Source organism: Giraffa tippelskirchi, chromosome 10 (genome assembly GCF_054371585.1).
Source record: "Giraffa tippelskirchi isolate mGirTip1 chromosome 10, T2T-mGirTip1v1.2.pri, whole genome shotgun sequence".
Taxonomy (NCBI): domain Eukaryota; kingdom Metazoa; phylum Chordata; class Mammalia; order Artiodactyla; family Giraffidae; genus Giraffa; species Giraffa tippelskirchi.
This window is the reverse complement of record NC_137284.1, coordinates 110260196-110277221: the sequence shown is the minus strand read 5'-3', so window position 1 is coordinate 110277221 and position 17026 is coordinate 110260196. Positions and strand designations below refer to the sequence as shown.

The 17026-nt window shown below is 39.3% G+C and overlaps 1 protein-coding gene and 1 long non-coding RNA gene across 3 annotated transcripts in view; one reads left to right on the top strand and one right to left on the bottom strand.

The window, feature by feature from the left end:
• The first annotated feature begins 211 nt into the window (after positions 1–211).
• Positions 212–17026, top strand: part of ITPRID1 (ITPR interacting domain containing 1) — a 99013-nt gene continuing 82198 nt past the window's right edge. The window contains exons 1-4 of one of the 2 annotated variants that reach the window (XM_081531117.1): positions 212–219; positions 5630–5793; positions 7071–7119; positions 7442–7485. In XM_081531117.1, the coding sequence (XP_081387243.1) occupies positions 215–219; positions 5630–5793; positions 7071–7119; positions 7442–7485 (262 nt within the window). In that variant the 5' untranslated portion in view covers positions 212–214. Of the gene's footprint in view, positions 220–5629; positions 5794–7070; positions 7120–7441; positions 7486–17026 lie in introns of those variants that run through there. The other variant, XM_081531116.1, reaches the window with a different exon arrangement.
• Positions 7622–16646, bottom strand: LOC145522348 (uncharacterized). The gene is made up of 2 exons (XR_014065993.1): positions 16555–16646; positions 7622–7758 (listed from the first exon to the last, which is right to left on the bottom strand). It is a non-coding gene; the product is annotated as an uncharacterized LOC145522348 (long non-coding RNA).

The following is a 17026-nucleotide window of genomic DNA, read 5'->3' as shown; positions in this document are numbered from 1 at the left end:
CTCCTGCCCTGTCAGTCCACTGGACTATTTGAGCCTGCCATTTGATCTGTGGGGCTTCCTGGGTGGCTCAGCAGTAAAGAATCTGCCTGCAATGCAGAAGGCACAGATTCCATCCCTGGGTAGGGAAGACGCCCTGGAGGAGAAAATGGCAACCTACTCCAGGATTCTTGCCTGGGAAATCCCATGGACAGAGGAGCCTGGCAGGTTACACTCCATGAGGTCACAAAGGGTTGGACAGAACTGAAGCAAATAAGCACCATCGTGCCTGACCTGTGTTCTTTTCCAAGAGACGGCCCTGGAGGTCAAGCCAGTGGATGATGCCAAAGCAAGGTCATTCAAGCATCAGAGAATACATTTCCAGAAGCAGATTTGTTTACTAACTGGGAAAGCATCCACTAAAACAGAGGGAACAAAAGAATTTTTCTTTACAAACCAGTCCCTGACCCTTGCTTTTAGCAAGGGTTCCCACTTTCCTTGGCAGGCTTTTTCCTATTCTAAGGCCAAGTACAACTGAGCTGGCAAGGAGCATATCCTCACTGGCTGTGCAAGGCTAGTGGCTGAGGTCACACATGTCATTGCAGAAAGGAAATTGGGGGACATACATATAAAGCAGCACCTTGATCTAAAGATTTGATGATTTTTACGATATTAGGTTTGAAAAAGTAGTCGGTAGGTGAAAATTCCACTTTATAGGACAGAAACAGCAATTTGAGGTCAGAGCTGCTTAACACCTCCTGTTCCCACTACAAAGCAAAATCTTTTTGCTAAACAGAAACTGACTTTCTGCTAGGTCAATGAAGGAGCAAGATTACTAGGGGAATCTTACTGTTTTGTAATACATTATTCTTTTCTTCAAACCCTGATCCTCTACTGAGTCTGATATTTCATGAATGTTGTTGAGCATGATTTTGAGGGTTTCCTCCTTGTGAGATTTTGCAGTGTCAGAGTTGATGCTTTAATTATAATTCACACATCCAAATGCAAAGCATTGCCAGAGAGAACTTTTTTACTCAAAAGTTAAATAACTAAAATTAAATGTAGTTTCTAAATTTTATTTTGCCATATTATGGGTTCTAGCATATGAAATAATTCTGTAGAGTTTAGAAATATAATCATCTCTGTATAATTTCTGTCTTATGTTATCATTGAAATTTTTTTAAACATTTATTTGCTCTCATAAGACATTCCTAAGTTCACTTTCTAAAATTAGCTGGCTAAAAGGCCTACCATTAATATAGATATTAACTGTCCACCTTCTGCCTTTATTTTTAATTAATTGAGATTTCTTAATAATTGCTTTATAAACATAAAGTTAGCAGTCATCCCAAATAATTTTTGCAGTAATTTATTATTGCAAAAATAATTATTTATTTATACAAGTGATCAACAGAATTTTAGTATATAAAGCATGTAAAAAGACTCTTATTGCCACTTGCTCTTAGAATGCTCATCTGTAATTAAATAAAAATATTCAAATGTTTATAATAATCTGAACAACTTGATTTGTTAAAACACTGATTAGGAATGATTGTCTCTGTGTCATATTATCAGTGATTGTGCAGAAGTTTAGGGATTTAAGACATGATGCTGAAGTAGGTATTTCACTATTCAGTCATTTCTTTAAAATTGAAGAATAAACTAACATAATTTCAGGTAGATGCATGGAAAGAATTTAGTCAAGTTTAATGGTTTTGTACTCTAGCTTTGTTACTTTAATTTAACATTTTGTTTTGTATTAGGGAATAGCCAATTAATAATGTTGTGGTAATTTCAGGTGAACAGCGTAGGGGTTCAGCCATACGTATACATGTATCCATTCTCCCCTAAACTTCCCTCCCCTCAGGCTGCCACATAACATTGAGCAGAGGTCCATATGCTATACAGTAGGTCTCTGTTGGTTATCCATTTTAAATATAGCAGTGTGTACATGTCCATCCCAAACTCCCTAACTATCCCTTTCCCCCATCCTTCCTCACCCCCAGCAACCATTGTTCATCCTCTAAGTCTATGAATCTTTTTCTGTTTTGTAAGGAATTTCATTTGTATCATTTATTTTTTGATTCCACATATAAGGGATGTCATGCTATGTTTCTCCTTCTCTATCTGACTTTCTTCACTCAGTATGACATGGAGTGAAGGTCCATTCATGTTGCTGCAAATGACACTGTTTCATTCTTTTTAATGGCTAATATTCCATTGTAGACACATACCATATCTTCTTTATCCATTCCTCTGTCAGTGGACATTTTGGCTGCTTCTATGCCTTGGCTATTGTAAACAGTGCTGCAATGAACATTAGGGTGCAAGTATACTTTTGGATAATGTTTTTTTGCAGATATATGCCCAAGAGTGGGATTACAAGGTCATATGGTAGCTCTATTTTTAGTTTTTTAAGGAACTTCCATACTGTTCTCCATAATGGCTGTACCAATTTACATTTCCACCAAAAAGTATAAAAGATTCCCTTCTCTTCACACCCTCTGTAGCATTTGTTGTTTGTGGAAATTTTTTATGATAGCCATTCTGGCTGGTGTGGGGTGTGATATCTCATTGTAGTTTTGATTTGCATTTCTCTAATAATTGACAATGCCGAGCGTCTTTTCATGTGCCCATTTACCATCTGTATGTCTTATTTGGAGAAATGTCTATTTAGATCTTCTGCCCACTTTTTTGAGTGGGTTGTTTGTTTTGATGCTGTTATAAACAGCGTCATGAGCTGTTTGTAAATTTTGGAGACTAATCCCTTATCTGTCAGGGCTTCCCAGGCAGCACTAGTGGTAAAGAACCTGCCTGCAAATGCAGGACACATAAGCAACGTGGGTCCGATCCCTGGGTGGGGAAGATCCCCTGGAGAAGGAAATGGCAACCCACTCCAGCATTCTTGCCTGGAGAATCCCATGGACAGGAGCCTGGCAGGCTATAGTCCATAGAGTCACAAAGAGTCAGACACGACTGAAGCGACTTAGCACAGCACAGCACAGCACCTTTATTGGTCACATCATTTGCAAATATTTTCTCCAAACCTGTGGGCTGTCTTTTTGTTTTGTTTATTGTTTCCTTTGCTGTGCAAAAGCTTTTGAGTTTAAGGAGGTCCCATTTGTTTATTTTTGTTTTTATTTCCATTATTCTGGGACACGGATTGAAAAAGATACTGCTGCGATTTATGTCAGAAAGTGTTCTACCTATGTTTTTATCCAAGACTTCTATGTCTCCAGTCTCATATTTAGGGCTTTACTCCATTTTGAGCTTATTTTTGTGTATGGAGTTAAAGAATGATCTAATTTCATGTTTTTTACATGTAGCTGTCCAGTTTTCCCAGCACCATTTGTGGAAGAGACTGTCTTTCCAACAGTGTGTAGTCTTGCCGGCTTTGTCATATATTAATTGATCAGAGGTGCATGGGCTTATTTCTGGGTGTTCTATCTTGTTCCCTTAATCTATATTTCTATTTTTGTGCCAGAACTATACTGCTTTGATGACAGCAGGTTTGTAGAAAAGTCTTTTTTTTTTTTTTTTTATTTTAGTTGGGGGCTAATTACTTTACAATATTGTAATAGTTTTTGCCATACATTGACATGAATCAGCCATGGGTTTACATGTGTTCCCCTTCCTGGACCCCCCACCCACCTCCCTCCCCATCCCATCCCTCTGGGTCATCCCATTGCCCCGGCCCTGAGCCCTTGTAGAAAAGTCTTAAATCAGGGATCCTGATTCCTTCAGTTCTGTTTTTCTTTCTTGAGATTGTGTTGGCTATTCAGGGTCTTTTGTGTCTCCCTACAAATTTTGAGATTTTTTTGGTTCTAGTTCTGCGAAAAATATGAAATGGTAATTTTCTGTGAAAAATTATCAAATGGTAATTTGATAGGGATTGCATTGAATCTGTAGATTGCCCTTGGGTAGGATAGTCATTTTGACAATATTGATTCTTCTAATCCACAAACATGGTATATCTTTCCATCTGTTTATGTCTTCTTTGGTTTCTTTCATCAGCATCTTATAGTTTTCAGAGTACAGGTCTTTTGCCTCCTTAGGTAGGTTTATTCCTAGGTATTTTATTCTTTTTGAGGTAATGGTAAATGGGATTATTCTTGAATTTCACTTTCTGATCTTTTGTTGTTAGTGTATAGAAATACAACAGGTTTCTATGTATTAATTTTATAACCTGCAACTTTACCAAATTCATTGATGAGTTCTAGAAGTCTCCTGGTAGCATTGTTAGGATCTTCCATATGTGGTATCTTAGAATCTAAAAACAGTGACAGTTTAACTTCTTCTTTTCCAATTTGGATTCCTTTTACTTCTTTTTCTTCTCTGATTGCTGCACTTGCTATTTTAATTTTGTACATATTTATTTAGCACCTACTATCTGCTGATAATTCAAATACTGACAGCCAGCTAGTAAAGAAGGCCCTTGTTTTCAATGTGCTGATAGTCTGGAGATTTTAAACAATTTACACAACTGCCCTAGGCTTCTGTCTCCTTTCTTATCATAGGAGATATTAATAAAGGTCACAATGATATTAATAAAGGCCAAATGAAATGATGGGGGCAGGCTATATTTCTTGTATCATGTGTGTAAAATATTTATTAATATCCCAGTTGTCTCAATCATTCTTTAGGGCAGATGAGCATGAATCTGCATGCTCAGTCGTGTCTGACTCTTTGCAACCCCATGGACTATACCCCACTAGGCCCCTCTGTCCATAGGATTCTCCAGGCAAGAATACTGGAGTGGGTTGCATGCCCTCCTCCAGAGGATCTTCATGACCTAGGGATTGAACCTGTGTCTCCTGCATTGCAAGCAGATTCTTAACCACTTGAGCCATCAGGGAAGCCGCATAACACAGTTTAATAGTCATGGGAGCATGTTTGGAGTCCAGAATCTGGGTTTGACTCCTGTTTGTTGTGTGACTTTAGGTATGCAATTTAACTCCACTGTTCTTAAATTTACTACAGAATTGTGACAATTAGATTACTTCTTTCACTGACAATTAAATTAAATAACAGATTATAGAATTCAGCATAGAATCTAGCACATAATAAATATTCTGCTGAGGTTAAAAGTTATTAAAATTCAGTACAATTTACACCCAGCTAAAAATAAGGGAATGCAGAGAAATTATGTAATTTGTATAAGGCCACACAATAAGTTGCAGAGATGAGATTCAGCCAGATTGATCTGTTGCCAACGCCCTCCTCATTTTTTACATTTTGGGTCTCTAAACATATCATTATAGATGTAACTGTTGGGAAGATTTGTAGGATACTTATTATGTTAATCAATGCTTTTAAATTTTCTCCTTGGTTGGAGGCACTCTCCAGTCCAGTTTCTTTCCTTATCATCCACTTCCAAGACCACTAGATTGAATTTTTCATAGTGTGGATGTGGCCTGATGAAGGGTGAGGCCATGTTAGTCCCTGGCCTCCAGCTGTGTCCCAACTGAGAAAGAAACAGTTCTCGCACTGAGGCAGGGAACTTGCTTGGATAAATGAGCCAGGCTCCCCAAAATTGTGAAGCTGGATTCATTCATTGGATTGTGAGCTCTCTGGTCCTCTCCCTCTTTTGAACCAAGCCTGGAAGCTGAACTCATTGTGTCTAATTTGTTTGTGTGTGTGTGTTTTTAATTAGCATGCTGAATTATTCTCTTATGATGGAGGAGAAGTCACAAGGAGGCCAGGAAAAGAGCAGGAGAGACATCCTGAAGTCCACCAAGCGGGCATGGGCTCCCCTGGATGAGCAGCTGCCCCCTGGCTCTGAGGAGGAGGGCCGCAGTCTCACTACCCCCATGCTGGGTGAGAACAGGCCATCAGGGCTATTTGAAACCAACCTACTGTGAGTGGTGAGGGATGTGGAGCTTTGGGCTGGGGGCAAATGATTTTGGAACAAGGACTTGACTGTGAAGATGCCGGTGTTGCTGGTATGATAATCAAAAATTTTTATGAAATGGGCACATCTGACTTCACCTACAGACACTTAAAATAACAAACCTTCTTAATGGAAACAGACCAACTAAAGAATGAACTCTGCTTCCTTTCCACTCCAATGTCCTCTCATTCTAAGTCTCCTAGGACCCCAAAACTGTGGAGTTCATGCCAGAGATATGAGACTTCTTGCAGGACTTCAAACATCTTGCTGAAAGGCTCTTATTTGCAGGTCTTGCACAAGGTGCTGCTACTAAGTTTAATTGTTTAAAGAGTAATAAGTAAGAAAACATTTGTCTTTTCACTATGATTTCTTATTTGTTTGCTTATGATGTTACTGTTTGATGGCTTTTCTTCCTTGCCACCACCAATTTATTCTATCACGTCACAGTAACTCAGTTGAAGATGAAGCACCTCTCATGTCCCCTTGGCCTTTTTGGTTCACCAGACACCTTGTGAGGGAGTAATTTGGGTATCTTACTGCTTCTTAGGATAAAGTCGGAGAAAATAAGCCCAGAGTAACTTATAACCAACAGGAAAGGAAACAAATATTTACAGGAAAAACTGCTTTTATAGCCTTTCCTTTTTGCCTCTTGACTAGTTTGTTGAGCCAGTGACAAAGATCCACCTTAAAAGACTGGTGCTTTTATAACACAGGGTGCCTTTGGCAATTCTGGGACTGTAGTGCAATTTGCCCCTAGAACGAATGCAAATTTACTTTCTAACCTGGCAGAGAACTCCTTGCAAATGAACGTCACTGGCTAGCTGCCTCAGGTAAATGTGATTCAGTAAGGAGAGGCTCCACATGATTTATATTCAACAAGAGAAAGGCAAAAATCTCCCATGCTTTTTCAGCCTTTACATCATATCAGGTAATTTAAAAATTATTCTAACATCCCTTGCTCTTTTTTTCCTTTTCACATTTTCTTTCTCTTTAAGTTATAGTCTTTTGGCAAGTTTATACTTTATTCTCAGGAAAAGCCAATTATGGAAAACAGGAAGTTTTGCTTTGGGGGAAAAATGACTCTGCTTATAGAAACATGTGATTAAATACTAGGAAATGGACCTATTGGGTAGTGGCTAAATAATGGGGTGATATCTCTTCACCTGGTTATGCTTTGACTGACTGGTCTGTTTCTCATTTGTAGAAGATTCCAAACAAGAAATTATTCAGCAGTGGCTGGACTCTGGATTCTTGTAAGTGTTTCTTTATGCCCTTGCACATTGTTCTTGCAAAGATCCATGAAAACATGTGGGTAACCCTTCTGGGACAAGGTGTGACATGTAGAAATTTCCATTTTAACTGGGTGTTTGAAGGACTAATCTTTTATTGCAAAAGTTATACATCCACTTAAAAGTATAAAATAGAATAATACTATTCCAGTCCCTAGCTGTTCATTGATTTCCTAAAGTCCTCTTGTCATAAAGCTTAGCTCTTCATTTTCTCTGGTCTGTTTAATTAAAAAGTAATTTAGCATAGTTTTGTTGTTTGACTCACAATACTTTTGTTTCTTTATAGTGTCTCTGTAAATGAAAACTTTCAGCCAGTCATCGACCACATTGGTAAGACAAGAGAACCCAGAAACAGTTATGTTTTGTGGACCTGAGTAGGAGATGTATTAAAATCTTTGTTTGACTAAATCTTTTAAAAATGAGAATTATCAGAGGTTCCTAGAAATGAAACAGATCTCAGAAACCATTTAACCCAATCACTTTGTGTAATAGGTAAGACAAGTTCAGAAAGGATAGGTGTTATCAAGCAGCAGATCGGGGACTGGAAACCAGAACTCTTGCCCATGTTGTTAGCTCAGACTCTTAACAGAAAACTCGCTGGGTCTGTAAAGACATTTTGCAAGGATATGATTATGGAAATGAAACTGTTTAATATTTCCTTACACTGTATTATATTTTTATTTCTAAATCTAGTTTCTACCCTTCAGTCTTAAAATTACATCTTCTCTTTCTAATGATGCATTTATTCTCAAAAACAACAAATGACTGAATTCTATAGCAAACAGTGCACATATCAAGTATGCATTTCCGAGGCAGAAAATGTGGCACACTTGTTACATAGAGATTTGATAAGAACATTATAAAAAGAAAAAGAAATTTATCTACAGGTCTCACAGTTTCCATCTTCACCAAATCAAATATGGTATTTCCTAGAATGTAACACTAATCAATTGTAAAATGCACCCACATTTTAAGTACCACTCAGATAAGAAAACAAAACAACCATCCATGTTGATTATAATAAGGCATTATGATAGGCCACACAGACTACCACACACATCCTGATTTCATAGATGTTAAAATGTGAAAAAAGCGTGTTTTAAAACTGATGAAATGCCCTAAATAACGTATGTAAAAATGACATAAAACAAGAATTTAATGACTAGAGGGAAAATTATTAGTCTAATTGTTATTTACTTGGCTGGTTTTAATTATTTCACTTTCTTCACTGTCATTTAAATTAAGATTGACCATTTGCTACAAGCCAGTTTAAATTTAAGAATTTTTACTTTAAAATCTAGGTATATCATTAAAATTTCCTCCTTTGCCAAGCTTATATTTTTTTAAATATGAAAGTTTCATGATGCCAAAATCTCTAAAGATGCTTGCCAATAAGTTGAATTTAAGTACCTTTGTTATTGATAGTTCATTCTCAAGAAAAGACAAGAAGTTAAGAAATATAGCCAGAATTTCAGATCCCTCTGATATCTCATCTTTCCCAGTTTATAGTGGGAGGTCTGGCACCAGTTCTGGGGTTGTCAGTAACTGTATTAGAAGCTTCACTTCTCAGGACTTAAGACAAATCATGGCCCTTCCTCCTCTGAATCAAGTCAATAATATAAAGGCATGAGGTGAAGACCTGGAGGAAAGAAGGGGTAACAAAATGACTCTGAGATCAGACATACATGGTTTCTATTTCCCAGGGTCTTTATCTTTAGTGAGGTTTTTAATAATAATGGAATAGCTTCTTATAAGTTTAATTGAGCCTTCACTTTTACAAGACCCTTCCTCATCTATCATATTTTAAGCTCAGTAACCTAGCCAGGCTGGTGTTCATCTATGTTTCACAGGTGAAAAATCTGAGTAGCCAAGTACCACAATTTTTAGTCACAGCTAGTTAGAGGTGGGCAGAGGAGCCTGCAGGCAGGCATCCTCTTAGCCCCTCTGTGTGCTGGTTTTACCACAATGAGCTCAAGGCATGCCAAGTCTAGGGAAGCCAAACACTGCACCAGGAAGTGGAAACTACTACAGTAGTAGCAGAAACTGGAGACCTGAAGGTCATGAGGAGTGTTTCAGAGAGAAAACTATGGTGAAACCAAGAGGAACTGAAGTCGAGAAAGGAAAAGAGTCTCTGCTGGGGGGAAAATCCTGAAAAAACTCCCACAATCCCATTATGATGTAGAGTGGTGTGTTCATTCTTAGGGCAGCCATAAACAGTTACCACAGACTAGGTGACTTAAAAACAGAAATTCATTCTCTCACAGTTGTGAAGGCTGGAGGTCTGAAATAAAGTGTCAGCAGGGTTATTCTCTCTCTGAAGGCTCTAGGGAAGAGGCCCGCCTGGTCACTTTCTTGTGGCTCCCATCAACCCTGGCATCCTTTTCATCCTTGCACCCTCCGCCTCTGTCTTCACATGGCTGACTTTCCCCACTGAGTTGTCTCCTCTTCTCTTAAGGACACCAATCATTGGATTTAGGGTTTAAGTCTCACCTTTACCCAGGATGACCTTATCTTTACTAACTGTATCTGCAGAGACCCTGTTTCCAGATAAAGGATACCTACTGAAGTGAAATTTCAAATACTGAAGTGAAATTTGGGTGGATACTATTCAACCAACTACAAGTAGAAATCATTCTGCTGTTTGCTTCTCTCAGTGATAATTCTAGGGCTTTCTTCATTAAGGTAGCAACAACATCCAAGCACCCGCTCATCTTTCAGGTGACCCTATATCTCCCATGGAAAGCATTCTAGTGGGCCTCAGATAAAATGAAGAAGTGGAATAAGATTTCAATGGCCCTGTTGCTGATTTCCTCCTCTGTCTTGAAATGGCCAAGGTCAGGTCTTGGCTTCTTATGGTGATTCTTTGGTTTTCATGATGCTCTGTGGCTCCTTAAATTCTAATTTTTATTCAGCTGGAATCTGGTTGGCCCATCTTGTTCACCACTGTTATGCTTCGTAAAGCCCTCTAACACTTGGCAGTTCAGTGTCTTCAGTAAAACTCGGAGGGGAAAGAATTAATACATGTCAAGGGCACACAGGCTAGGTACTCTATATGCATATTATCTCATTTACCAGAACCATCTTGTGAGGCAGATATCATCATTATTAACTTTTGCAAAGAGGTAAATGAAGCTCAGAAAGGTTAAGTAACTTGCCCAAAGTAACCAGTCAGGAGGAAAGTGAGTTGAGATTTGAACATGGGTCTGTCTGGCTCTGTAGCCACATGGCCTCTCTAGACTATAGTATGAATTACTGTCCATCTTATGCATGGATGCCCCTGGGAGTATTCTGGGAGAAAAGCTGTGCATCAGCATCCCTGCTGGAAAAGTCAAAGCATGAGCAGAGCTGGTGAGCTCCCTGGCAACCACCTCCCCTTCCAGCTCTTCTGACTCTTGTACCAGCTTTCAGGGCCACAACTTGGTTCTCTTGAACTTAAATTTTTTAAAGTGGGACAATGCTAATTTTTAAATTTAAATCAAGTATCTGTAGAAATACAAAATGGCCACATCTGGATCTTAAAATTAAAAAAAAAAAAGATGCATCAAAGAATTTTCTGACAAGTCATAAGTCATTCTACCTTAACTCTAGAAATTTTAAATTATAAGAAACTAAGCTCTTAGAAAATTGACATGACTAAGGAACTAATGCTTAATAGTTGGAAAATTCTTCTTTTTTTTCTGAGGCTCACTAGGCTTCTGATCTCTATACATTTCAGTCTCAAAAGTGATAATAATACTGATTATTATAAGTAATAATTATCATATATCAAGTGCTTATTGCATATTTGAAAACTACTGTGACGTACTCCTCAAACAAGGTGATTGATTAATTTCATTAAATACTGAAGAAACAGAGACCCAGTAAAGTTGAGAGATTTTTCCCAAAACCACCGTGATTTGACCTCAAGTCTGTTTGATTTCAAAGTTTATGCTCTTCTTACCAGAAACCAGTATACTGCATACTGGTGTAAATCTATGGCCAATAATTTTCTCTCTAGACTTTCTTTATTTCTATGAACCAAGCTATGATTCAAATACCTAATAGAAACCCAAAGAGATACTAATAAATAGGGATATATTAGTACAAATTGGAAATACAAGTCTCAATTTCAGGGGGAAAGTCCAGGAATTAATAGATAATTGTTTGGGTCCAGATGAAATATAGATGATGATAAACCAGAAGTTCAAATAAGATCACCAAGCAAGTGCATAGAGACAGAGAAGAAGCCTGAGAGATATGGAAAAACCAGCAAGGGAGGAAGAGAAGGAGAAGGTCATGAAGTAAAATGAGGACCAAGAGAAAAGTATCTGGAAAATGAGTAAAGTTAAGGTGTCAAGGAGGGAGTGATAACACTGTCAACTGCCATTAACGGGTTATATATGATGAGGAATGAGAATTGACCATTAGGTTTGGCAGTTAGGTCACTGGTGACCTTGAAAAGAGCTATTTCAGAGGAATAGTTGGGGAGAAAGGCTGGTTATACTGCCTTCAAGTGAGAAATGGGAGTAGAGGAAGTGGAAACAGAAAAGTATTTGGAGGAGTGATGAGGTAAAAGGGAGCAGTGCCTAAAATGATAGCTGGAGGAGAGGTGGAGACAGAAGAAGATGTTCTTTTTCTGGGGATGAGAGCTATTGCAGCAAGGTGTATTGGCTGATGGCAATGATCCAGTGACCAAGATGTACTTAGGGTGATTGTGACACTTTCTCTGGCTTCCCAGAGCCATCAGTAGAGCCTGGATCTACCCTCTAGGACCTTGTCCCTTGATGCTTTGAAGTCTCTTTCATTGAAACATTGCTTACCTAGGTTCACTTACTGATAGAAATCATTCGGGCTTCTCCTTTTATGAAAATTACCTTAAGGCCCTTGCTCCTTCTTTCCATATGAATATCAAGAATTACAAAAAGTTGGACCTCTGCCCATACTACTTACATCCCGAGTCTTCACAAGGGATGGTTTTGTACTTTCTGCCCTGTCTTCTGACAAACATTAGGGCATATTAGCAGAGTGCTCCCACAGTCTCCTTTTTACGTATCTTCAGGGAACCATCTGATCAGGGCACACGGATAACTTACAGGAAAGAGCCTCATGGGCATCTTTCAGTTTCCTTCTCTTTTTCCTTTCTAAGAACCACCATCAGTGGGTGCAGACGAACTCCTCTTGGTCACCAACTTCACAAACAAACAAGTCAGATTCTTGGCTTGGGCTCCATAAGGGATCCACAGACCTTCCTTAAACCACAGATACAGTAGGACATTCAGAGCCTCTTTGGGTTCACTGGTGGTGCTACAGGGATCATGGTCAAGGATGTTCAGGGTCCTCTTCTCAGGCTGCTGATTCACCCTTACTCCCAGATTCCACTGTAAAACTGTGCATAAGAAAGCTTGGAGAGAGGATCAGATGTGTGGCAAACCCAGCACCACACAGAGAACAAATCTGACATCATCTCTGTCTGCCTGTGGAGCACACCATCCTGATGCTACAAGAGCAGACACGTACACCAAAAGCATGAGCTGACATGTAGTTTTATATATCATGTTTTGTTTAATAACACAGTCACACATAACTGCGAGTGAAAAAACTAGAGCCAACTTCAACAGCACGAGACAGGTTCTGTCAAAGTTCTGCTCAGTGCCATAGATTACACGATGGGTGCTTAATTCATTTGTCATTTTTACTATTTAGACATTTCTTCACTGTTTCTCCGAGAGGTCCCTGGAGAGTAAACCTATCCCTTTCCAGAGGAATTTTTTAAATAATAAGAACTTGCTAAATCAAGTTCCAAATTTGAGATCTATGTTATAGGAATAGGTTAAAGTAAATACAGTGAAACATAATAGATGTTCCCTTTGAAAACATTATTAGAAAATGTGTTAGAGATAAACATTTTGAAAAATAATGTTTTCAAATGAAAGCATTCAAAGCAGAGAATTGTGCAAGGTGAAGGATGCAAAGATGTAGAAGATATATGTTACTCTGACTTTTCAGGGCCATTACAGTACGAATATAACCTATACCACTTTCTACAAGACTGTCTAGGCTTATCTCCTCTCATTACATCCCTAGTCCATTCCCTTTCTTCATCTAGTTCTTCCTGTCTTAAATTCTTTCCTGTTCTGTTTACCTCTTGCTCTTCTTTTGAGATCTTACCCAAGTCCCATGTCCTCTGTAAGGCCCTTCCTGACCTCTGCTCTAAGAGACTCAAATTGTCTTCTGAACACCAGTCACATCCATCATGGGTTCTATGCTTATGACACTCGGTCTGTACCGCCTCAAATTAGTAACATATGATCAGTCTTATTAACAAAATTGTAAAGTTCACTAAGGCAAGAATCATCTCTAACACAGCTGATTTCCCTAAACCTAGTCAACAAAAAGATATCTTAGTAAAAATTGGTCCATAGTAAAGATGATTTTGTCAAATTGGGAAATCTCCAAAGAGAAAGTGAGGCTTGAGCTAGTCAATCAAAGAGAGGTATAGTTTTGAAAAAATAAAGAGACAAAACATGATAATGTCATTTCCTGGAACCAATAGGAGCTTGAACAAAGGCACAGAATGAGAAGCAAACTGAACATATGCAGGAAAGCATGTAGAAGATGGTACAACTAGAGAAAAGGTCTCATGCTAGGGAGCAAAGGGAAACATTTTTCTGTCAAATAGGGTGTGATCAGTTTATAAATGCCTTAAAATCCAGAAAGAGAATATCACCCTTTCTTAGCACAGAAATAGCACAGAAGTATCATCTCAGGTTCCAGGGACAGGATGGGTAGTGCAGCTGGGGTCTGTGTTGAGTAGAATTGTGAAGCCATATCTTTGTTCACCTGAATAGAGGGTCATGAATAATAACTAATAACTCCACTGGTGTTGCATTGGGGAACTGAAGCAGGTGTTTCACATTTGCCATCTCTATTGTAATGAGTTATGAACGGTTTCTGAGAAGAGAAATGACAGATTCCAGTGTTTGTCCTGGCAATGGGAAGAGGGTGCATGCTTTGGTGAGGTGATGAGGGCTTGGGCTGGGTGTCAGCAGAGGAATAGAGAAGAAGAGTCCACAGCATCTGTAGAATAAACAACTATCTGGTTGAACAGAAGCATAGCATCGCGACTAGCTTTAAAGTTCTGAGCATGAGGGTCAGGGAGAATGTCAGAGTCTCTTCTTTGTAAGAATATAGTGTAATAAATTGCCAGCTAAGGCAAACAAACCCTTTTAACTGCCTCTACTATCTTGGTCATGCAGGAGTTAAATATACAGAAAGCTGCAGAATGTTATTATTTTAGAGCCCTGTGAAAATGTAATTTGATTAGTCTATTGGACGATATTCCAAAGAACCAAATGTCTTCCATGAATCAGTCAGAAATGCTTAGGAAAACCAAAATAAAAAATGCTTTCCAAGCCAATAAAGGTGCTAATTAGTGCCTTCTGCATATCTCACTACATCTTCTCCAGTAATACATTTTGCAGGGTTAAGTGCAGTGTCTGTTGCTTCAGATGGCAGAAGTCCACCTAACAGTAGGGAGGATGGCTGGAGACTCAAGTATCTGAATGGGAATTAGAACTGGCATTTTAACCCATGCAATGGGATGTATTCAACAGAGCAGGGAAATTTTTCTCTCACTTTAATTTTCCTTCAGATCAGCCCCTAGGAGTCTTGAAAATAGGAGGACCTTAATTTTTTCTTTGTTCCCTCCATGCCTTTAGAGAATAAAATCTGGTTTTAAAAACCTAATAAGAGTACTATCTTGGAAGGACAAAGAAATGGAGAAAATACAGAACCAAACACCCAGAGAAGGAGCCAGTGTGGAACTGAGGAGGCCTAGCAGTAAAAAGGGCTTCCCAAGTGGCACTTGTGGTAAAGAACCCGCCTACCAATGCAGAAGACGTAAGAGACGGGAGTTCAATCCCTAGGTCAGGAAGATCCTTTGGAGGAGGAAATGGCAACACACTCCAGTATTCTTCCCCGGAGAATCCCTTGGACAGAGGGGCCTAGTGGGCTACAGTCCATGGGGTCACAAGAGTTGGACAGAATTGAGCAACTAAACCACCAGCAGCAGCAGGCTTCTGTGGTGAACACAGGCCCATCTGTAAGAGCCCCATTTCTTCTACCTGCAGAAGCTTTGAGGAACAGTTTGTTTATAACAGGAGCAGTTTGTTTGTCCCATGATGGCATTCCCTGGGTGTCAAATTCATGCTCTGATTAGAGGTCCCAGACTCCAATGCTTCCAGAAGCCAGGCAGGTGAGTGCTAATGAACCAGGCAGACTGGGAGAGACTGCAGAGAATTGCAGAGCATGTTGCCTAACAGAGGCTGCCCTGAAGAGAACTGCACTGTGACTGCTGGACTTTCTGGGTCTTAATGAAAGTCTAGGAATCCCAATGCTGCTGAGAACTAGGCTACCAGCTTCTGGCTCATTATTGAAAACAGTCAAAAATGCAAGGGGCTGACCCCAACAAACCTGTCTTCGGGTTCCAGGAAATTTACATTATAAATCAACGAAATAGAAAACAAAAACAAAACTAAAACCAAAAAGCCCTCAAACAGGCATAGAATAATAGTCTCGCGCTGTTCTGTGCAAATTTCAACTGTCTGGGTCCAAACACTGGGAAGGCCAGTTGCTGCTTCCGTGGTCACCACAGGAAGTAAACACATAATAACACTGAAAATGCCCCTTGGTCTCCTAGGACACAGGGAGCCCCGAGGATGCAACATAGAAATGAAGCCGGTGAAGCTAATTAATTTCTGATCATCGTATTATAATTTTAAAAATCAGGCTTACCTAGTGAGTTTAAATCTGAGCTTCGCAGCAGAGAAGTCTACGCATCTGAATATATTGGATAGAGATTGATGTTTGTGTCATTTTAAACAAGATCAAGACGAAAGAGGATGATGAGTCTAACAAAAGATGTAAAAGCTGTATCTGAACATTAGTGAGAGTGGGGTTCAGGTAAGGACAAACATCAGCCAAACATTTCGCCCAGCCTCTAATCATCATCAATGTCTGGGCCTTAAAGGGACCCGTAAAGTGGAAGGAAAGAAAGCCTTTCCCCTGCTGATGCTATAACTGTGTAAGGCTTTCATGTGTGTGTCATCAGACCATAAAACTCCCCTACTGTGAACTGGCAGGTCCACTTTGCACATTCCCTAGAAAATATGTTATCTTTAGGGGCTCCTTTTCCCCTGTGGGGCTGCCCTGGGTTTCCTGGCAACCAGATCAGTCCTGAAGCTGGACAGCAGAGCTGCGGTGTGTGATCCGTGGAACATGACCAGTAAATCTGTGTGGACACTAGAATCCCATGAGGAAGCCCTGGGTGAAGGGACATGGTAGTCTCTCGATGACTTAGATTCTACGGGGCTATGGCTTTTAAAAACGCAACAAGGCTGTGCTAACTCCTTTCATCAATACCTGAAAACGGATCATTTCCTCTCTGGCAGTTTGAGCAATTTTCCGTGACCACAATGTCAGACCCCTGGTCTGGATGTACATGTTCATTCACAAGTTCTAGGAAATCCAGTGCAATAGCCAACAACCAGAAAAGACTGCTGTAATGGCAAGAGTGGTGGCCCTGGCAGAATCTGAAGCCAGATATTCTAGAACTCTAGAATATTTTATGTGAGAAACGCTGCTCAGAAACTCTGGAATTCTCTGGATAAGCTAACTAGGCACAAATGGAGCCTGACTTTGTGAGATATATGTAAAGCAATAGATGAAAAGGGGGGAGAGAAATAGAAAAAAATAATTGCTTAAAATGATGAATATTTATTTTAACCTTTCATTTTGGACAATTTATTATTTAATTCATCAAGTTATTACAACATGAATGCCAAAAATCATACCGTGCTTGCATCTATAACGTGATTAATAAAGCAGCAAATAG